Source organism: Rhinolophus hipposideros, assembly GCF_964194185.1.
Source record: "Rhinolophus hipposideros genome assembly, chromosome: 11".
NCBI lineage: Eukaryota > Metazoa > Chordata > Mammalia > Chiroptera > Rhinolophidae > Rhinolophus > Rhinolophus hipposideros.
Window position 1 is genome coordinate 83045063 of NC_138057.1, and position 22567 is coordinate 83067629.

General features: G+C 63.6%; 1 protein-coding gene across 1 annotated transcript; it reads right to left on the minus strand.

Moving 5' to 3' along the window:
• Window positions 1-1598: 1598 nt before the first annotated feature.
• Window positions 1599-21211, minus strand: ABCA2 (ATP binding cassette subfamily A member 2). The gene is made up of 48 exons (XM_081067618.1): window positions 21043-21211; window positions 17556-17649; window positions 16359-16470; window positions 16108-16271; window positions 15727-15851; window positions 15437-15547; window positions 14919-15137; window positions 14223-14587; window positions 13803-13962; window positions 12903-13031; window positions 12639-12806; window positions 12472-12568; window positions 12122-12295; window positions 11950-12052; window positions 11766-11880; window positions 11471-11661; window positions 11167-11317; window positions 10884-11088; window positions 10607-10771; window positions 10336-10516; window positions 10026-10238; window positions 9690-9886; window positions 9417-9599; window positions 9001-9185; window positions 8699-8819; window positions 8209-8442; window positions 7920-8126; window positions 7544-7646; window positions 7118-7437; window positions 6833-7046; window positions 6635-6740; window positions 6428-6539; window positions 6293-6353; window positions 6042-6216; window positions 5777-5892; window positions 5549-5696; window positions 5349-5472; window positions 4936-5068; window positions 4734-4851; window positions 4261-4439; window positions 4041-4182; window positions 3837-3971; window positions 3609-3712; window positions 3443-3535; window positions 3254-3356; window positions 3042-3179; window positions 2732-2938; window positions 1599-2366 (listed from the first exon to the last, which is right to left on the minus strand). Exons 1-48 carry the CDS (start codon window positions 21106-21108, stop codon window positions 2331-2333), a joined length of 7302 nt encoding a protein of 2433 aa, XP_080923744.1. The 5' UTR covers window positions 21109-21211; the 3' UTR covers window positions 1599-2330.
• Window positions 21212-22567: the final 1356 nt, after the last annotated feature.

Consider the following 22567-nt stretch of genomic DNA (forward strand, 5'->3'; position numbering starts at 1 on the left):
CTACCCAGGCATGGGTGTGTCTATGCTCTCCTGCCACATCCACGGCGCAGCCCTGGAGGGGTCCCTGCAGTGACAGATGGGGGGCCTCACCCATGTTAGAAACTCCAGTCCTGAGCCCCCTTTGTGGGCCCTTCCCAGCATCATCTTAAAGGCTCTGTGCTCAAGGGAGACAGTGGGGTAGCACAGGGGTCTCCCCAGGAACGTGTGCTGGTGCTTCCTAGCTCTGCGCCAGGGGGCTGAGACGCAGCGAGCACACCCACTGCCGCGGAGAAAGGCTGGATGCAGACATGGGCGGGGGTTCCAAGCTGGCCTGGGAATTGTACCACAAAGTAAGAGACTGCCCTAAAACACGTCTGGGACTAGGCAAAGGGACACAGAAGCCACTGTCAAGGGGCTGCCACTGGCCAAATTTGGGGCCATCTGAGTGTAAGAGTGATACTAGAGCTATACATTCACAAATGTTTGAAACAATAATTACAGAGGGTGCCAAAAAATGTATGGATATTTTAAGAAAAACTATTAAATTGTAATACCGAATATATACCGATAACAAAAGATGAATACAACTCATGTTTGACTTCTGCAATTACAAGAGGTTCTCAAAGTGGTTACCATCAGCGTCCAGACACTTCTGATGACGGCGAACAACTGCTTGAACAACATTGACCAAAGTGTTCACTTGTACACATTTTTTTGGCACCCCCGGTAGTTTGTGTATTTTACCACAATAAAAAAAAATTTTAAAGATGACAATAATGAATGAGAACATGTTTTTTGAAACCCATGAGTCCACAATGACTATTTCTAAAAGCAGAGGAGATCGTTGTGAGAAAAAATGACAGCTAATAAATGCAGAGGAAAAATGAAGTAGAAAATCACCATTTTGCAGCCCCCATCAAGGTAAGAACATTTGGGGTGTAAGCTGGCCATATGACCCTCCAACTTCCTCAGAGGTGTTCTGTGTCCCTTCCAGTCCCCTTGAAGTGGTCTAAGGTGGGCGACTGACTATGGCCAAGCTCACGGGGCGGGGCTCTGGGAGCCTTCCTTCTGACCACCCTGTCTCCAGGCTCCATCACCATGGAACCCCCAGGCCCTGGGAGCCTCCACAGCACCTTCAAACTTTGTACACAGTCTTACCTGGACTTTAGTCTCAGCCTAGAGATCACCTCCTCCAGGAAGCCCTCCCACGGCCTAGATGAGATGCAGATAACCCAGCACACACCACCCACAGGCCCTGCATGGGCACCAGGCCCCTGGAGAAAGCAGCAGAGCACATAGGACAACACTGACACAGCAAAGCCCACTTAGGACCTGCCACCAGGCCCTCACCATGAAAACCCCATTGTCCATTGGTGCCCTGAGCACAGGGAGTCCAGGCTGTGGAGGTGCAGAGGGAGGGGAGTGACAGATGGCCCCTGCCTCAGTCTCCCTACCTGTAGCAGCGGGGCATGAGAGGCATGAGAAGCCCACCCCTCCTCCAGGCTGACCCCACTGCCCTGCTCCCATGCTGAGCCCACGACTCCAGGAAACTGCAGGCAAGCCTGCAGGGCAGGGGCCATCTGCATCCCAACACACCCCCCCACACACACACGCAGGCCTACATGGACTTTTTGTTTATTTATTTAAAACAAACATCTGTGCGTTATGTACAGGTCCGGCTCCTGGGTGGGCGGGCGGGCAGGGTGCCAAGTTGGGTGGGAGAGCAGTGGCAGCTGAAGGGGGTGGGGAGGGGTCTGGATCTTGGCCTGGCCAGTGTGGCCGGCTTCTCCACTCCTGCTACCCAGCCGCTGCCCTGTGGCAGCCCCTCGGTGATGAGCTCCCAGCATGAAACCAGGGTGAGGAAGCCTCTTCCCATAGCAAAACAAATAGGTGCCTGCAGGTGGGACCTAACCCACCCACACTGTGCCCCAGGCATGCGACAGCCAACTTCCAAATTGTATGTAAGAGAAAAGCCGGTTCAGGAAGCCAGGCCCAGGCCTGGCCAGCAGAGGGATGTGTGGTACCTAAAATCAGGTGTCACCCCAGTGGCCCTGGGGGTGGTGGGCAGAGCTGGGCAGGGGCAGAGGCGAGGTGCTCTCGCCCCAAGGCTTTAAGGCAGAGCAGGGTGAGGGTGTCACAGCCCAGGGCCAGGCCAGCCTTTGGCACAATGAAAGGAGGGTGGCACAGTGGCCACGGGCAGGGCTGAGGATGGGCAGGGGGCTGGAGGGGCTGGGGCCCTTGGTCCTGGACCTCCCACTCCAGGGCCCCGCAGATGGCATTGGGGGCACAGGTGGGGCCTGGGCCACTGCCTGACTTCTCTCCCTCAGCCGTGTCGAGCCAGCTCCTGGTGGTCAGCAGAGCGTGTCCGTGTTGAAGGAGAGCTGGGCCTGGTAGACAGCAGGCGGGCCAGGCTCAGGGAGGCACGTGGCACCCAGCACTCCCCCACCCCAGACTGGACACGGTGTCTCCCACCTCCATCTCCCAGTCTGGGGGCCACTGCATCCACAGCTCTTCTGGCCCCTGTCCACCTCTGCTCTACCTATCTCCGAGGCCCCTCCAACTGCCACGTGCTGAAGGGTCACAGTGGGTGTGTGCCCTCTGCCTGTGCCTGTGCTTCCCACGTCCCCTTTATCCCTGAGCATCAGGTGGGTCCTCTGTCCCTGAGCTGCAGACAGCAGGAGTCCCTGTGGCCAGTCACCCGGATCGCGGAGCCTCTGGCCAGCCTGGCGCCCGGAGCCTGCACCCGGCTCACCCGTTCCTCCTCAAAGCTGATGAGGCCCTCGTCCTCTGTGTCCAGGTCCTCAGGCTCGTCGGTCACAAGCGCCCGCAGCTCGGTGGGCGTGGGCCGTGTCCGGAACAGGCTGAGCAGGCGGCCCAGTGGGGACTGCAGGGCTGAAGGTGGTTCTGTCTCCTGCTGCTCCAAGTTGTCGCTCTGTTTCTTGGCGAAGTTCACAAATACCTGGTGGACAGAGAGGGGGAAAGGTCTGTGGGGGTGGGGCAGGCAGAGAGGGGATGGGCGGGACTGGCGGAGGTGGGGCGTGGGGTGGGCGGGTGGCACTTACGTTGTCCAGGGTGGTCTGGCTGACAGAGTAGTCCTCAATGCCCAGCACGCCCACCACCTGCTCCATCTTACTGAACACCTGAGCCAGCGAGATGTGCTCCGACTTCAGCTGGTACTGCACCTTCGTGTGGTGCCGCTCCTGGGGATGCAGAGGTCAGGAGGTCAGAGGCCGCTTGGGCCATGCCCCACCCCCACCACGGCGTCCCTGCCCACCTTGAGCACAGCCTCCGGGAAGTTCCGGTTGAAGAACCGCACCACATCCTTCACGTGCTGGCTGCTCTTGGTCCTCACCGTGATCATGTAGCCATCCCCAAACCTGCCAGATAGGCCCATGGCCAGAGCTCCAGTCACCCCAGGGAGCCACCCAGCGGCCCCAGACCCACACGGGCTCCCTCCTCTCACCGATTCTTCAGGTGCTGGATGCTGCCCAGACAGCGCAGGCGTCCGTTCACCATGATGGCCAGCCGCGTGCACAGTGCCTCACATTCCTCCATGCTGCAGATGGAGACACATGGGCTTGCACGGGGTGGGTGGGGCAGGGGCAGGGGGTGGAGGGGTCCACACACACCTGTGTGACGTCAGCACCACTGAGCGTCCTGTCTTGATAAGGTCGAGGATGAGATTCCAGAGGAAGCGTCGGGCCTTGGGGTCCATACCTGTGGTGGGCTCGTCCTGGGGGTCGTGCCAGGCTTAGCTCCTGCACCTCCCTTACTCCGCCCAGTTCCCCAACCCAGCCACCTCCCGCCTGGGCTCACCAGGAACACAAAAGTGGGGTACTTGACTGCCCCAGGCTCACCAGGAAGACAAAGGCAGGGTACCCGATGAGGGCAATGGCCGTAGACAGCTTTCTCTTGTTGCCTCCACTGTAGGTACCAGCTGGCTTGTCGGCATATTTGGTCAGCTCCAGCTTCTCCAGTGCCCACTTCACCACCTGGGGGGAGAACAGGAGTCAGGGGCTCACCCTCCCCGCCGACCCCTGCCCCGCCTGGGCGACCCTTACCTGGGCCTCGTCCTTCCAGGGGATGCCGCGGAGCCGCGTGTACAACTGCAGGTGCTCCCGGGCTGTGAGCTCGTCGAACAGGGCATCAAACTGCGGGCAGTACCCCAGGCTCTGCTGGACCTGGAGTAGCTCCTTGAGCACACTGGGGACACAATGTGGTCAGCACCGGGTGAAGTCACCCCACCAGCCGGGGTGCCCACCCAGGCCCGCACGCCCTCACCTGTGCCCGTTGACAAAGGCCTCGCCCCCCGTCGTGCTCTCGTCACCCGTCAGCATCTTGAAGGTGCTGGTCTTGCCTGCACCGTTGACACCAAGGAGGCCGAAGCATTCGCCAGGACGCACGCCCAGGCACAGTCGGTCCACAGCCAGGATGCTGCCAATCTTCCGAGACTTGTACACCTGGCAGAGGTGAGGGGCTGTCCACTCAGAGGGGCAGCAAGGTGCCACTGGCCCACCTCACCCTAAACCGCATGCCCCCCCGGGGTCCTGCCCCTGCCCAGAGTACTCCCCGCAACCGGCCCCGCTGAGCCCCACCGGCCCCTCAACCATGTCCCACGGAGTCCTGCCTTGTCCTAGAGCTACATCTGGCACCTGCCCTACCTCTCCCTTAGCCACGTCCCCACATGGGCCCCACGCCCACACCGAGCCTCGCCCGACACTGGAGGCAGCCCCCTTCCCGTGCCCGAGGCCCACCTTGGTCAGGTTCTCAATCTTGACCATGTCATTGTCGGCGTCCCCCCGCAGCACTCGCTGCCGCTCGCTGGCCACATCGACATCGTCCTCCACAGGTTTGGTGGAAACCGGCATGCGCCTGCGGGAACAGGGCAGAGTCCAGCCAAGCCACCTGCCCCGACACCACCACGCGCTCGCCCACGCGCCGTCGGCCCGCACTCACTGTGGCTGCCGCAGGAAGTTATACTGGCACATGATGGTGAGGAAGAAGCCCACGACGCCCTCTACCGTCATGGCCACCAGTCCCCGGGTGACAATATCCCACTCGAATGGGGACTTCATCTTGTCAAATTGGCCTGTGGGGCAGGCGACTCAGGGCCTGTGCCTGGGACCTTGAGAGCCCCCATTTGCCCCCCACTCCTGGAACTCCCTGATCTCTGGAGCCAAGTATGACCCTCTCTGTCCTCCCCACCCAGAGGCGCATGCTGTCCACCCCCCCACCCAAGGGCCCCAACTGCCCCTGCCCGCCCTGACCCCCACCCCAAGGTCCCCTGCAACCCTCCCACCCCCCGCCCTGTGACAAAACCTTGTGGGTCCCTACTGCCCGCCTGCCCTGGGCCCGCCTGCCCGCCTCACCGATCTTGGCATAATACTCGTTGATGTACTCGTTGTAGGCCATCTCCATGAGCCCATGGCCCAGATTGTAGTTGGGGAAAATGAGAAAGCAGCTTTTCAGGTAACTGTTGACAACCTTCAGGTCCTGGAGGGTCACAGTGGGTCACAGGCACAGCCTCAGCCCTGCTGCCCCCCTCGCCCTGACACCCTGCTGGCCATACCTTGTCATGCTCAAAGAGCTGCAGCAGAAAGGTGGCCACAGTGGCCGTGATGCCAATGAAGAGATTGATGACGATAAGAAACACATAGGCCGAGCTGGGGACCTCAAACCAGAAGGAAGCCGGGTACATGATGGGGGTGATGGACCACCTGTAGGTGGGCAGGTGGGTGGCAGTCAGCAGGCGCCTGAGCCCACCCTGCACTCACTCCCCCTACCCGATCCCCCTTACCCATACAGCAGGAAGAGGGAGAGCACGGCAGGGAAGTTGGTGGGTGACGTATAGGCCGGCAAGTCGAACACAAACAGGATGATGACGCAGCAGGTTGCTGGGACCAGGTAGTTTAGCTGTCAGAGCAGGGATGACTGGTGAGGGGCAAGGGTGAGGGCCTGGGGGCAGGAGTGAGGGGCTAGGGGCAGGACAGACGGGCCTGGCAGCGGACAGGCTGACAGGATGGCCAGGGCTCTGGGGGTCAAGGCCCTGGGGAGTGGCGCACCATGTCCCACACGTAGTTCGCCAGCCAGTAGATGACGGGGTTGCAGCCGCTGACAAACTGTAGGTGCTTGGCCTTGGTGGACTTCTCGGCCACCAGGAAGACCACGAAGCTAGCCGGCACGAAGGACATGGCCACGATGATGAAGATGGCGATGACCACATCTGTGCCCTGCAGCCTGGGGGTGAGGTAGCCTTCAGCCCTGCCCTGGCCCAGTCTCACTGGGGTGCCCCTGCCCCTGCCCCCACACGTACAGGTAATCCAGGGAGAGGCTGGCGCTCGTCTTGTTCATGGGGTGGTTGGTGACAGTGATGCCTGTGGCACAATGAAGGACAGCCTCAGGTACCTACTCCACACCACCCACCCTCACCTGTCTCGCCCCGACTCACCATAGGCCGCTGGGTGGCCCTTGTTCTTGGGCAGGTTGGCACGCAGGATGGCGTTGTTGAGGCTGTTGAGGTAGGTGGGCATGCTGTGGTAACCCTTATTGTTGTAGAAAACCTGGGGGGGCACAGGAAGACCCCAAGAGCCTGTGGGTCCCTGCAGACCTAGGCGAGGGCCGGACCCCGTGGCGCCTGGGGCCAGGCGGTGCTCACCTGGGCTGCCCGGCGCACAGCCATCTTCCGCACCATGGCTGGGGCCCGGGCGCCAAACGAGGCCGGGATGGACTTCTGCACGTTGCCGAAGGTGATGGCCCCATACCTGGACAGGCAGATCGAGGGGCAGTGAGGCCAGGTGGGCAGTGGGTGGCTGTCCCTAGCCCACAGCCAGCATGTGCCTCCATCCCAGCTCACCGGTGCAACCGGAAGCGGTCAGAGGTGAACAGCAGGTACTCGGAGACGTTGTGGCCGGTGATGTCGGTCAGGATGTCGCCTGTGACCACACGCATCTGGGGCGGGTGCCCGCCCACACCACTGGGGCAGGAGAAGCCAGTGCCCTGTGTGGAGCAGGTGCAGCGGACAGGCTCCCGCACCAGGCGTGGCAGGGAGGGCGCTGATGTCCAGTTCTCTGTGGGCACAGCGGGCAGTCAGTCGGGCCTGCTCCACCCCACATCCCCAGGAAGCCCCGAGAGCCAGTACCTGGCCCGGAGGTGGGAGGCAGGGAGGTGTTCCAGGCCTGCAGTGGGTCCTCATCCTGGGACACTGGGGAGTCGGATGGAGCGGGCGAGGGTGGGGGTGGCACAAAGTTGGACAGAGGTAGCCCCTGTGTGAAGGATTCCAGGCACATGCTGTCGAAGAACCGCGCGGCCAGCAGGCGTGACTCGCCGCTGCTCAAGTTCAGCGTGGAGCCCAGGGAGCCGTTGGCTGGAGACTTGAGCACACAAGTGGCGCCCACACCCGATGGCAGCCGGAATGTGCTCATGAGCTGCTGGGGACTGGCGTCAGGCGAGAGCTGAAATCTGGGGGAACCCACAGCATGAGTCTAGGTGGGGACATGGGTGCCCACCTGCCCCAGCTCTCGAATTTCGTCTCTGCCCACCGCAGCTACCTGGTGGGTGGCCTCACCGGTACTCCCGGCGTTCCTCGTTGGCGTAAGGGATGAAATTGCCGCGGGGCTGGGTGTAGTTGTGGTACTGGGAGGGTGACAGGACCAACGGGGGCAGGTCACCTGGCAGGGTGTGTGGGGCAGCCCAAGTGAGTCCTGAGCACTTGCCAGCAGCCCCAGGCCCAGGTCCCTTAATTCCAATCCCATGAGGCCCCAGCTCGAGGCCAGGGCTCCAAGAAGGCATGAATCCTGCGGGGTGTCCACCCATCTCAGATGCAGTGCCCAGGCCCTGAGCTGGGAGGACCCCGAAGTGGCTCAGGAGCAAGGCAGAGCCACAGTCCCACCCAGGTAGGATACTAGTCCGGGAAGCCCCTCTGCGCAGTGAAGCGGATGTACCGATCTCAGGGACGGAGAGCGCCACGGTCATGGCCACACAGACAAAGAAGGCGGGGAGCAGGATCTGCGAGGACAGTGCCTTGGAGTTGCGGCGGGCACAGTGGAAGCGCTTCACCAAGAGCCCGTGGAACTGGCGCAGCTTCAGCCACCAGCCTTCCAGTTTGCGGCTACCCTGGCCAACCCGCGTAAGGGCCTCCGCCTCGGCCTCTGCACAGGGAGGCAGGGCTGAGCAGGCGGCCCAACGCCACCCTCCAGGGACCCTACCCAGCCCCACCCAGCTGCCCCCCACCTTGCAAGCTGACGTTGTCGGGGTCCTGCAGGTTGTTGAAGAGGGGGCGGTAGTCGCCGTACACGTCAGCATAGCCAGCTCCCTCATCCCCACGGGCAGAGCCCACTGACGACTGCAGTGAGGCCTGTGACTGGGCCAGCTCCGCACACCGGGCCAGGTTCCCTGCGTGCGCCTCCCCCAAGGAGGCCAGGCCCTCTGTCCCCGGCAGCATGTCCTTCCTGGACTCCTTCACATCTGCCATGCAACAGGAGCCAGGGAGAGGGGAGAGAGGAGGAGGCTCGGGACTGCCTGCCACCTCCACGCCTGCGCCACTCTCATCCACCCACCTGGGACCCCCCAGCCCCAGGATGACCTTGGGGAGTCCTAGGCCTTTGCTCTCAATCAGGATCCTTGGCCACCAGAAACAGGAAGAGTGAGCAGCCTAGCCCTGAGTTTCAGCCTGGTGGGGTGGGGTGGAGCAGGGCAGGACAGCAGCTCAGGAGCCTCTCACCAGCCTCACTGTTCTCCAGCGACTGGTCTTCCTCTGACACCTTGAGAAACACCTCCTCTAGCGTCGTGTCCATGAGCCCGAAGCTGCTCAGGTGTAATGCGTCCAGACTGCACTCCAGATGCTGTGAAAGGGCTGGGTGAGGCCCACAGCAGAGTGGGCCAGAGGGCGGGCTGCGCCCTGCCCCTCCATCAGCCCCGCCCCTCCACCAGCCCCGCCCCTCCACTGGCGCCAGCTCTTCCACCCCTGTACCGGGCCTCCTCCAACTCCTCAAGCGCCACCTGAACCCCTCCCTGCTTCCACACCTGGAAAAGACGCTCGAAGGCCCCCTTCTTGGCGGCCTCGCTGGGCAGGATGTAGGAGAGCTCCGTGCTCGTGTCAGAGACCAGCAGGCAGGAAGCCACATGCTTGCGGATGAACTGGGAAACCTGGGGCTCCGAGCAGCTGCTCAGCTGGGCCCGACCTGGGGGGCTAGACATCAGCCCTGGCTCTAGGATAGGGGAGTAAGGAGAAGCTTCACCCAGGGGCTAGGGAACAGGCACCCCTATGAGAGCACAGCCAGGTCCAGGTGGGGGCCTGGGGACAGGGTGAGCCAGGCCTGAGCAGGCGTCCTGGGCCCACTGGGGAAATGGCAAGGGCGTAGCCCCTCTACCTCACTGGTCTTGGGAACATATTCCTGGGGCAGCAGGCCCCAGACCAGCTCAGCGATCTCAGCACAGACCTTGGGGGACCCCTGGCTCAGCAGGACGCTTAACCAGCGTGAGGCGGTAGCCGTCCCCATAGGCGCCCTTGAGGAACAGCGGGGAGCCACAGCATTTCAGCTTCCCGTGGGAGATTATGGCAATGCGATCCCCGAGCAGGTCAGCCTCGTCCATGTGATGGGTGGACAGGAGGATGGTGCGGCCTGGGGGATGTAGGATCAGGGTTAGAGGGTGGGGGCGGGGCCGGGTGGGGCCAGCCAAGGGTACCCACACCCACCCAGCGCCCCGCTCACCAGGCTTATACTTCAGGATGAGGTCCCAGATGGCACGGCGCGCATAGGGGTCCACACCAGCTGTGGGCTCATCGAGTATGATGGCGCGGGAGCCACCCACAAAGGCAATGGCCACAGAGAGCTTGCGCTTCATGCCACCCGATAGCGTCTGCACCAGTGAGTGCCGCTTGTTGGAGAGCTCCAGGTCTTCAATCATCCTTTAGGCCAGACAGAGCACGTGGGACCAGGACCATGGGAACCTCAGCCACAGCCCCTGGGCCCCGCCCCACCCCTGGGCCCCACCTCTGCCCCACGGACCCTCCCCTTACACCCAGAACCCCGCCCCACCCCACCCACTTGTCCATCTCCTTTCGGATCTCCCCCTGAGCCATGCTCTTGAGCCGGGAGTAGAACCACAGATGCTCCTCCACTGTGAGTCGGTCAAAGAGCACGTTATGCTGTGGACACATGCCCAGGTTCTTGCGGATCTCATCCATCTCCGTGCGGATGTCATGCCCATAGATGGTGGCTGAACCCGAAGTGGGCGGGAACAGACCAGTGAGGATAGACCTGGGCGGATGGGCAGGGTCACAATCCCCGCCTCCTGCAGGAAGCCCACCCAGCCGCCCACTTGGTCAGGGACTTCCCACCCAGCCCTGACACTCACATGGTGGTGGTCTTGCCAGCCCCATTGTGGCCCAGAAAGGACACCACCTGATTCTCATAGAGGTTCAGGCTCAGCTTATTCAAGGCCAACTTCTTGTCGTTCTTGTAGACCTTGGTGAGCTTGTCCACGCAGACGACTAGAGGCAGGTGGGTGGGCTCCTCCTCCATGCCGCGAGTCTCCTCTGTATCACAGCCACGGGTCAGCGCTAAGGCTGCCCCAGGTCCCCGAAACCCAGCGACTGCCCCAGCCTCCACCCTGGCTCCCGCCTCACCCAAGCGCCGACTCTCCATGGCACAGGCCTGGTCCTCCTCCATGACGCTAAGGCGCGGGGCACGAGCCCACGGCCAGCTCCATTCCCACGCCTCTGTCCGCCCACTGCCCAGCCAGTAGGACTTCTGCAGTGGGAAGTACCAGGGCCGGGGCAGCCCGTACATGCCTGGGGGTTGGGTGGGGGGGAGACTGAGCCAGGGCCTGGTGTTACTGGCCATGTGCCCCCCAGGGAGCTGCAGCCTCCCCCATCTTCACCCCACCAAAGGGCTGGCCAGTACCTGGGTGCACAGCTTCAATGTACCACGTGAGCACGCCATAGACCACCGCATCCACCATCAGCATCGTGACAGCCAGGAGCAAGTTGAAGTCGTCCCCTTCCACAGGGGACTGGCTGAACGTGTGCCACTGAATGCCCACGCCCGCCACCTCGTACAGGGCAAAGTACTTGGAGCCCAGGCCAAAGGCTGTTGTGGACATCAGGGACTGAGGAGATAGTGGGGTCAGTGGGGGAAAGGGGACCGCTGCCACGCCCCACCCCACCCTGCTCACCACAGTCCTTACCGCAATGCACTTCTCGAAGGCAGTGATCTTATCGTGGGCCACCTCCTCGCGGATGGCCACGTACATGTAAGGCACATAGCTCAGGAAGTAGATGATGCCTCCGCAGGCCGAGGCCAGCTTGGCCTTGGAGTATAGCACGGACACCAGGAAGCTGGGGCAGGTGGGGCCATAGGCCATCAGCCACAGCCAATGCCTCCTCCTGCCCCTTGCTGGGGCACAGAGGGGCTCCAAGCCGGGCTGTCTGTGTTTTCTGGGTAACCCTGAGGGACACCCCCTCCCAGCCCACCAGTCACACAACGCTCACCAGAACATGATGGTGGCCACGGCGTAGACGGCCAGAAAGAGCCAGATGATAAGCACGTGGCTGTGCATGAGGACTTGGCCGTACTTGAGGATGGCGGTGAGCGCCGTCACCGAGATGGACAGCTGCACAAAGCCCGTGATGAACCAGGCCACCCAGTGCACGGCATTATTGAGGCCCATGGTCTTCATCACCTATGGCCAGGCGGGCAGTACAGTAGGGAGCTTTGGGGCAGGGCAGGGTGGGAGAAGGCCCGCAGCTGCCCCCACCCCCACACCCCCCTCTGCCCCCACCCCACCTCCTTCAGCCGGTGCTCCTTTTCTGCCACAATGTGCTGGATGGTCATGGCCACGGAGTAGACCCAGGAAATCACCATGCAGAGTGGCATCATGTGCTCGATGACAAACAGGAAACTGGGGTGGGAACAGGGGCGTGAGGGGTGGGCTCGGCCCTGCCCCCACCCCCAGGTGCCCCGAACTCACTCATCCCGCGTGTAGCAGGGGTAGGGGAACATCTGCACATAGCTGCCCGGCTCCACCACATCGTGCCCCACAAAGGTGTTGATGATGGCGCGCTCCATCATATCTGTGGGCGGGGTTGGCCGTCAGCAGGTGCGGTGGCCCCGCCCCCCACGAACCCAGGGCCGGGCCTCACCCTGGATCCAGACGAAGCCGTACAGGAAGTAGAAGCGGCCCCCGGTGTTGGGCCCCGGCCGCCAATAGGCTCGGCGGATCTCGTTGGTTTTCTCGGTGAAGCTCGAGTTTTGGCGAATCTTGTAGTGCACGTGGGGCGGCAAGGAGCCATCCTTGCGTGTCTGGAAGATCACGCCTGGGACAGGACAAGGGGCAGGATGGGGGGGGTGAAGTGACCAAGACGGGGGATGGGGACTTGCAGAGAGCAGGCAGGGACAGGAGCTGGGTGAGGTGGAGCTGAAGAGGAAGGGGCAGGGCGACAAGGGCCGGGATGGTAAGGGGCTGCAGAAGGGGCTGGGGGCCGCGGCTCACTGGCGAACACTGTGACGTTGTCCTGGTAGGCCTGGTTGAGGGTGTAGTTGACGATGCTCTCCTCATCCGGGAAACCCTTGAAGATGTCCACGCTCACCTGGGGGGAGGGGCATCGTTGGCACCGGCTCTGGGCACCAGCAGAGCCACGTAGGGCTGGCCCACCCCACCTTGGACATGAACTGGATCCAGCCGCAGGCTGCATTGTCAATGGTGTCCAGCTGCTGCAGGAGGGCAGAGCCATTAGGCAGCGAGAAGTTGTCCTGGCGCAGGGCGGGCGGCAGCTCCTCCAGCGAGAGGTTCAGTGCCTCAGGATGCAGCCGCAGCTCCGCCACATACTGGGGGCAGAAGGCTAGCTCAGAGGGTGGCCTGTGCTGGCCCCCACCCAAGGCACAGTGGGCTCCCCACCACCCATAGCACGGGCCCCCTGGCACCTGCTGCAGCCAGAGTAGGTGCTGCTGCAGCCTGCCCTGCTCCAGGAAGCTCCGGATCTCAGCCGAGATGTTGAGCCAGACCTGGGCATAGTGGGTCACGTTGCCCACGAAGGCAAAGGTCTCGTTGGCCTGCAGAGGTTGAGGGCACGGAGCATGGGGCTCACTCGAGGACCCCAGCCAGCGAGGTCCCTCGCCTCCCCCAGCAACAGCCACTCTTGCTCTGGCCTTGCTTCCACCTGGAAGCTTCGAGCCCTCCCCATCCCACCTTTCTGCAGGGCCCCCTGAAACTTGCTGACCCCTCCCAGGGCAGCATGCTGCCCCACTTCCCCTGCTCACCTGCTGTGCGCTCCCCGCTCCTTTCTCAGACCCGTTCTCAAGCATCCTTCGAGCAGCACCGACACTTGGCCCTCATCTTGCCCACACTCAACCTAGGGACCCCCGCCACAGCCTCTCCCCTGCCTGGGCCATTTCCAGCTCTTGTTTCTACTTGTTCCAGGACCTCTCTCCTAGGATGGCCATGAACACCTTGCCCTTAGCCAGCCCCAAACTACCAAGCAGCCTGGCCCACATCTCGCCTACTGGACACTGCTCTGGAAGGTTTCTGCACGCGGCCCATCCTCCTTCCTCACCAGCACTGACTGGCCCTGGCCACACCCAGCCAGGCCAGAACCCTGTACCACAGCAGCCCATGGGTGCCCCACACTGCAGCCCCCATGTGGTCCTGCACCTTGAACCCGCCCACGGCCCCACATGACCATATAGAAGAAGCTCCGTGGCCTGGCTGCAGCCTTCCTATGTCAGTTCTACTGACTCCTCTGCCCAGGGGTCGGTAGACTCTCCTCCAGCTCAGGCCCCAAAGGACATATGCAGCTCCAGCCCCGGAAGCACAGACTCACACACCTTGAGGATGACGCGGTCTGCCTCAGAGCCCGCCGGTGCGTATAGGATCTTGGGGTTGCTGGTCATGAGGTGCACGAGAAGGCCCAGGTTCCGCTGCTCCTTGCTCGTGAAGCCCAGGGAGCTCATGTTGCCTCGCCTCAGTGCCTCAGGCTCAATGGTGCTGTGGGGATGGGGCGGACTGTTAGGGGTGGAGGTGGGGCTTTCCAGGAGAGGCCTGGGGTGGGGCGGGACCTCAAGGGTGGGAATAGAACTACAGGAGGGGGCGGGACTTCAGAGTGGGTGCCCTATGAGGCGTGGAGTTGGGGCGGTGCGCCAGTACCCAGGGGACACGTTGGGGAGTCACTACCAGGCCTTGGGGTCAGCCTGGCCCCATCTGCCTTGTTTGCTCCCACCCCTACCGGTTCCCTACCTCCCACCTACCGGTTGTTGCCACACAGGATGGGCTGTAGGGCAGCCCAGAGCTGCACGAAGGCGGAGCACTGGCCCTGCTGTGTGTCAGAGGCTGGGGACACAGCAGATGGGGCACCCTCCTCGACCGTGGTGTTGGAGCTCGTACCCACCCCGGCCCCTGTGCTGTTGGCCGTCCCGGCAGGGCTGCTGGCTGGGGACCCAGGAGCACGGCCGGCGCACGCGCCCTGTGGCAGCAGCAGAGCCAGGGCCGAGAGAACGTCCACGTCCTGCAGAACTTTTTGGGCATCCAGCAGGTCTTCTAGCAGCGCCTGCAGGCGCCGTGGGGGAGGTGGCTGCTGCCGTGGGGCTGAACCGTTGCCGGCATCCAGGCCCAGCTGAGGGGAAATGGGGCATGTGGAGAAATGCAGGCTCAGGGAAGGGGACAGGCTGGGGACTGATCTACAGGTGTGTGGCGTGTCAGGTGGAACGGGGAGCATCCTAGCAAAGGGCCATAGACTGCGGGGCTGAGTGAGCGTCTGCAGCCTGGAGGTAAGGGGTGCACTGGCCGTGGGCTGGGAGACACAGACTGAGGTGAGGACACGGGGCAGGGTGGGGGCGCGAGGGTGCTGGACACCCAACCACAGGCACACCCCACTCACAGCCTCAGGTCCAGGAGGCCCCCAGGAGTGCTGGCACCTCCTCCAGCCACACAGCAGACCTGCTCACCTGCTGGGCGACCTTGGCCACATCCAGCTGATTCCGGAGCTCAGCGGCCAGCCCAGAAAAGCGCCGGGTGCGGGCTGCAGCCTGCCCACTGCAGACAGTATCCCGGTAGCCCTGCAGCGCTGGCTGCTGCCCTTGGGGCACAGTGAGTATGCGGCCTAGTTCCCTGGAGCCTGGTGCACACGTGAGCTGCTCCAGGAGGGCGGGGGCAAACAGCAGCTCCTGGGGGCGGAATGCAGGGAAATGGCTGGGAGGAGCCCCAACTAGAAGGAGGCCAGAGCCTCACCTGTCCTACCCATTGTGCCAGGTCTGAGACTGCCCAGGGTCTCCAGTGGGGTGAGGGGGAGACACACATCACCATCCTGCCTTTCCCCCACCATGCCAGCCACAAACTCCCAGGACACTCCCTCACCCCAGAAGGGGCTCAGAATGATCCAGGGGGCCCCTTTCTGCACCCACCAGGCAGAAACATCCACCCAGAGGCAGGCAGCAGCCTCCCGTCCCAGTAACAGACCCCTCACCTCCAACTGGAATAGGGAACTGGCACTCAGGCGGTCCCAGGGCTCCTGACCCCTGGGGAGTCCTGAGTCCACATCCAGGACAGGTGAAGGGCCAAAGAGCAGGCGATAGACCTGGGGTGTGAGGGGGCCATGGCTCAGGCAGGGGGTTGCCGAACCTGGCCCCAGAGCTGCCTCAGAGCCCTGCATGCCCCACTCCCCTCAAGCAGGAGAAGACAGAGCAGAGTAGCCAGGGCTGGGAGCCACCCCCAAGAGCAGACACACACTCACTGCCGGTGTTTGGCCCACCTCACCTCGGGCAGGTCCACCTGAGCAGCCAGGAGAGCCCGGGCCGTGCTGTTAGGCAGCGACAGGTTTTGAGACAGGAAACGCCACAGCTCCCTCGGGTCCCTGGCCACCGAGTCCAGAGAGAAGGACACTGGACAGGCAGGAGGACAGCTGAGGGCAAGCCCTGAACAGACTCAGAGCCCAGATCCCAGGCACGACAGCTCAGCACTGTGGCAGGCAGCTCAGCCAGGCCCATGAGCTCGTGCCCTGGGAACTCAGAGCAACGTTTTAGATGGATGAACCCAGGTGTGGCAGGGTCACCAAGCCAGATTTCCAACTCAGCTGACCCTGTAGCTCGGGCCCCCTACACACACACACACGTACTGCCCAGCCTACCCTACACATACCTGCGGGCCTGTCCAAGTGGCTCTCCCTGGTGGCGGGGCCCAAGCTGAGGGCCTCCAACTGCTGGTGCAGGGCCTCGAGCCCTGAGCCCAGGCTGGGCCGCTCCGGGTCGAAAAGGTTGCCCTCCTCCACCACACGGTTGAGGCGCTCCAGCAGCTGAGTGACCCTGCACCACCATCAGATGTCACCCGCTGGCCACCAGGCCCTGGGGTGGGGTGGGGAACGGGTGGCTGGGCTCGGGAGTGGCACTCACGTGGAGTTGGCGTACTGCAGGAAGCCAAACTCATCCCGCTGGCCATCTGGGCACAGTGACTGCATCACAGGCAGGATGCCAGCGGAGGTGAGGGGCGCAGCCGTGTAGAAAGCTGGGGGGGACAGGGTGGGTGAGAGGGCCCAAGGAAGGAGGGAAGAGAAAGGAGGAACCACGAAGGGGGAGGGGGAGGGGAAGGAAGACAGAGGCCGAGAAGAGAAATCGAGAGAAAGTCAGGAAGGAAAAGCAGCTTCAGGCAGCAGACAGGAAATACCGGGCCAAGAGTTCTGGTGCAAATGACCCCAGCAGGTCAGAGGTCGAATGGCGTCTTCCCATCCAGTCCCTACAACTCTCAGAGCACCCCTCTTCCCTCAGCCAGCCAAGGCCAAAGTGACCTGACACCCCTCTCCCAGGACCACAGGCGTGTCTCTGCCCACATAGCCCAGGGGAGCGCATGGGGTCCCCTGCTGGGAAGTGACCTCTGACCTCTCTGGCCAACTGGTTAGCAGAGTAAATGCAGGAGCCTACCAGGGTCTCAGGGGAGAGCAGCCAGGTGCCCCAGCCCCAGCCCAGGTGCCCCAGCCCTGCAAGGAGGACCAGGCGACCCCACAGAGAGACACTCTGGGAGTCTGAGTCTCTGTGGCCCTTCACTCCCACCACCCACTACCCACTCCCGAGAGCCAGCCCTTGCTGACAGTGGGCAAGGGCTCTGCAGGCTCCAGCGGGGCCCAGAAAGGCTGTTAATGCAAGCAGGGAGGGTAGGGGTGCTCAAGCCACACCAGGAGGCCCCCCAGGGCCATCCTGCCGCTGTGCCTGGGCCAGCAAGGAGGAGACGGCCGCTCACTTACAGACTGCATGCGGGCAGCGGAGGACAAGAGACCATGCAGGGGAGGGGCAAAACAAAACAGAGGAGAACAGTGAGGAACGGACGTCTCAGTCACTTGTGGTCACCAGCCAGCCACCACAGCCAGCCACATCCTCCAGCCCCGCCAGGAGGCATGGCAAGGGACCACGCGGGGCACAGAAACATGGACTGCCCAGGAGCAGAGGGGGGGGGGCGGGGAGGGGCCAGTGGGAGCTGGGACACACATATGTGGTCACGTGCACACACGACATGCGTGCATGATGCAGTGAGGGCTGCCTGCCCCGCCTCACCCCACCCTCGCAGATGTGCCCTGGGCCCACCCCAAGGACCCTCACCTTCCTTCACAGAGATGGTGGGTTTCTTCTGCCGCAGCCCCAGCAGGATGAAGAAGAGAACCAGAGGGATGAAGATCTCGAAAGCCAAGACCCACTGGAAAGGGCGGGCGGAGTGAGGCCACCTGCCCAGGGCTGGACAGGACAGGACAGACCCCAGCCCTCCTCTCCCTGCCAGACAGACGCCCTCCTCGCAGGCCCAGTCCAGCCTGGCCCAGCCCCCACGCGCTCCCCCAGGGGCCACAGAAGGTCAACCCAGGCCCTTCCTTCAACGGCCTTTTTGAAGGGCAAGAAGGCAAGTGTTGTCTGGCTCAAGTGAGAATCAGTCCTCCTACCCCACAGCCCAGGTCCCACTCGCCACGCCGAGGGCCAGCAGGGACCAGTCAGCCAGCTTGCCATCCACTCTGCTCCATGCACATGCCCCGCCCATCTTCGCCAGCAGGGCCTAGGGAGATGAGGCCTGACTGGAGGAGGCCTGGTCAGGGGTCTGACAGTCCCCAGTCCCAACACACAAGCACCTCCTTCTGCCACGGCCCCTCCCTCACCCCAGGTGGCTCAGTGTTCCTAGGAGGGCTCCTGCCACGCCAGGCTGGGCACCAGGCTGAGCCCTGTAGGGACCTGCTGTGTGGGAAGGAGCTGTGGGGGGGGAAAGGCAGGCGCAGGCTTCCTCTGTTTCACTGGGAGGACGGAAGGACTTCACTACTCTCACCCCCACCTCTTCTAGCTTGGGGAGGGGGTGTGGGAGGAGGAGGAGGTCCCCAGGCCAGCTGCTGCTGGGGGGGCCTGCCCAGCCCAAGGGTGTGTCCTGACCCCACCCCCACCCAGCTCTTCTCAGGTGCATCAGGTTTCCTGCATCCTCACCCCCCACCCCAAAACAGACTTCAGAGCCCCCATCCCAGCGGCACTCTGTCTGACCCAGGGCGTGAGCCTCTCTCCCCTGGGTTGGGGCAGCTGCTGCTATGTTTACTGTGCTTGGACAAGAGTGCTCTGTGGTCTGGAACACCCTACACCCGCCCCAGCCTGTGCCAGCCTCCACCCCCTCCCCGAGCCAGGCTCCAGCCCTGGGCTGGCCCAGGAGGTGTCACGGGCACCCACAAGGCTGGGGACAGGGGCATGCCACATGTATGCATGCCACAGGGCGAGGGTGGCTGCTTGCAAGCGGCGACCCAGGAGGCCGAGGTCATGGCAGTGGTGCCAACCTCACCCACACCCCCCGCCACTGGGCACCTCCACTGCGTAACTGCAGCAACAGGCCTCACTGCCTCCTCATTGCTATAGCAACGGCTGCACACGAGCTGCTAGGAGCGGGAGGAGGAGAGGCCTGCTGGGCAGGCAGGCGGGCAGCCAGAGGGGCATCTGGTTACAGGCAGGCAGCACAGGTTCAGCCCCACCTGGCCGGCAAGGTGCTCACACCCTGTCCCTTGCGAGCAGCTCAGTGCCCCACGTTGTCCCTGGGGCATGGGTGCCCGCCCTGGGCCTGAGCCCCCTCCTGCTGTATCAAGGGCGGCACAGGTGAACCTAAGGATGGAGTTACTGCCTCCCACCTGGGTGATTTGATGACAGTAATCCAGTCACTCCCCCAGGAGCAGCCAGTGGCCCCACGGTAGACCCGTGTCCAGATAACTATGATAGGCCACACCCACAGATGGAGAAACTGAGGCACAGAGGGAGGGAGAGTGAGCAGCCACAGAGGTCCTTGGTTCCTACACTCCGGACCAAGATTCCCACTGGATGTACCCCATTCCCCCAGGGAGGTGCACAGCACACAGGGCAAAACTAATGTCGACCAAGCCCAGGGGCCCAGCTCTGAAGCCCAAGATACTTCCAGGAAGGTGGGGGCCCAGCAGGAGCGCGCCCTGCCTCTGGGCAGCCCCAGCACCATAGTGCCAGCTGCAAGGCCTTGTCCACCCTGAGGAAGAAGTTCCGGTGTCCTACCCAGGCCCCAGGACCACCATGGGGCAGGGGCACAGGAAGGTCTGGGGGAGGCCCAACCCGGCAAGTGGGAGCCACTCCTGGGTGTCGGACAGTGGGCAACCCTCCTGCTTGCCAGGTGCCCTGCAAGTCACTACTCCTTTTCCTGAGCCTTGGGGTCCCCAGTAGATTCAGGGGGCATCATTCCAGCCTCTGCTCCCAGCCCCCCATGGGCCCCTTCCAGCCAAGAACCCTGGGGCTGATACTCATGTATGTCCATATGCCAATCCCCCTTCTTCTCCCGAGCCCCACCCTGCTGTCCCCAGTGACCCAAAACCTGGGGTGGAGAAAGCGGCATCAGAGGCTGCTTGGGGCTGCAGGCCTGACCCAGCGCCAGCCAGCCCCCGGTGCCCTGGGCAGGGAGTGTACCCAACCCTGGCTCCCCGCCAGGGCCAGGTGCCCAGAGAGATCCTGGCAGGCCATGGCGATGACAGCCACCCTGCCCTGTGCACTTCAAAGCCCTTCTCAAGGAGAGACCCAGGCAGAAGCTAGTCGGCCCAAGGGGTCCCAGGAATAGGTGGGACAGGAGCTGCCTGGGCCCCAGGTGGGCAAGAGGATGCCTCCTTCTCAGGCCCCCACTCAGACCCTGGCCTGCTCCGGGCCCCATCCTGGAAAATCCCCAGGGCCCATTCAGAAACCCAAGCTGCCCAGGCCTCCGATGCGTGTGCTGCTGCCCTTCCTGGGGCCAGAGCAGTGAGGGCCAGCATGACGACATCCACACCGCCCCAGCCCTCTTCTCACCAAGGCTTCTGTCCCTGACAGCTGCTGTGCCCTGAGCTCTCAGACCCCTGGTTGCCCCAAGCACAGGGCAGAGGACTGGAGAGCCTGCTGGTCACAGCTCCAAACAGCACAATCTGGCCCCCAGAGGAGGCTGTCAGGGGGATCAGACAGTGGATCAGCCTTGGGGAGGACTGCCCCAAAGGACAAAAGGGTGCGGGGACTCAGGCTGGCCGAGGCTGGCACAGCAAGGACATTTCCAATGGTGAGAAAGCAATGGCCAGGACTAGTTGACAGGGGAGGCTGCCCAAGGACAGAAGGGTGGTGCAGGGAGGGAAGAGTCAGGGTCCCCGCAGGGGCTCCAGAAGGGCTGGGCCAAGAGACCATAGAGCCTCTGAGCTGGATCAAGTCCCCAGGCCAGGCCCCTGTCGTGGGAACCAGGGCCTCCCTCGACCCCAGGGTCCCCAGGGCCACCTACCCCCTCGCCCCCGCCCCTTCCCCGAAGTTGGCCCTGAAGAGCGCGCTGCGGAGGGCGCCCGTGACTCAGCCGAGCACCGCGAATGTCAGCGGGCGCGGCAGTCAGCTCGGCTGGGCACGGCCGAGCCCGCTCGCCAGAGGCGGGAGAGAGGGCAGGGGCAGGCGGGGCCCGGCTGGGAGGGTCTCGGGCCCGCCGCCCCCCGCGCCCGCCTGGGGTCTGCGCGCGCCTGACCCGGCCCGCCGCACGTGCGCGCGGAGAACGGGCCGCTGGTCCAGTTGTGCGCGGCCTCGGCGGCCGGCAGGCCCGCGGCGCGGGGTCGCTCACCGGGCTCCGACGCTTCAGCGTCACGTTCTTCCAGAGCAGCAGCTGCAGCTGATGCAGGAAGCCCATGACGGGGCCGCGCTCCGGCCGCCTCCGCGCCGCGGCCCGCTCGTCTGCGCGCCCCGCCGGACCCGCCGCCCGCCGCCCGCCGCGCTGTTCGGCATCGCCCGCGCGGGGGGCGGGGTCTCGGCGCCGGGACCGGCTGCACGCTGGCTCCGCCCCGGCGGCCGCAGCAACAGCCACTCGCGCCTGCTCCCCGCCCGCACCGCCCCGGCTTAAAGGCGCCGCGCTACGTCCGACGCCCCGCCCCCGGCCCGGGAACCCCGCCCGGAACCCCACTCGCCCCACGCCGCCGCGGCCCCGGCGGATCCTGGAGCTCTAGCCCTCCACCGGAGACTTCCTGGTCACCCCCATCTCTCCAGGCGTTGAAGTGATGTGCCCAAGAGCCCACATCTAAACCCAGACGGCCGACTCACCCCTTCCAGGGCACTCTTGTCCCAGGGTCACCAGGCCTGAGCGCCGCCCTCACCCCACTGGAATCCTGCCGCAGAGGCGCCCCAAGGTGGTTACTGGCCCCGAGGGCGCCCTGAGGGGATGCTGCGGGAAGTTCGGCTCCTACCAGGTCACCACCTACGCCCACCTCTCTCTCAGTACTGGTGGCAGGAATTTCATCTGGACATAAGAGCCAGGTCCCAGTCCCTGAGAGCTGGAGGGGCAGCCGCCACACTTGGCTTGGGGAGATCTTAGCCCTGGCTGGACATCCCACCTGTGCAGCGCGGCCACCACCCTCAAGGCTCCGAGTCAACATTCCGCCCACCTGGAAGCGTCCTGCCCTGCGCCCCTTAACGGGGTGGGGCTGGTGAGAGGGGCTGCAGGTGGCCTGTGTCACATCTGTAGGAGTTTCCTGTGCCCCTTGTGAATGAGCGGCTTGGTAAACCACATGGCAGGGTGGGACTGGCTGGGCTCTGCCGGGGCTGCACTCTCTGCATCAGGAGGAGGGGAAGGGACCTGCTGGCCGTCCCACTGCACCCTGGGCAGGCAGCGTGCTTGGGGAGACTGAGGTTGCCCCCTCTGTGTGTGGCTCATTTTTCTCCCCATATCCGAGGGCGAGTCTGGCCTGTGCACAGGGAGTTTGGGGTCGAGTGAATTCCGCAGAGGTGATTTCGTGCCTCCTAGAGCGAGGCTGCTGCTGGCCCCCCGGGAGGCGCGGCCTTAGTTGGATGGGGAGCTTGCAGGGTGGATTCCGAGGTGGCCAACAGAGGGCAGCAGAGGGCTGGCCGGCCCCTTGCACTAACAGGGCGGCTCTCATACCTCCTCCCAGCCTGCTTCCCCACTTGTGAATAGGAGCGGTTGGAAGTATGATGTCCAGTGTCTGGGGTGCACCCTTGAGGGCCGCAGCTCCCCCCCTTTCTTTGAAGTGGGAGGAGGGGTGGCCTGGGCAGATAAGCGGGGCACAATTGCCCACCCACCCTACCATTCAGCAGGAGTACATTTCCTTCTCCTCGGTCAGCACCGGTACGTGGGGCTA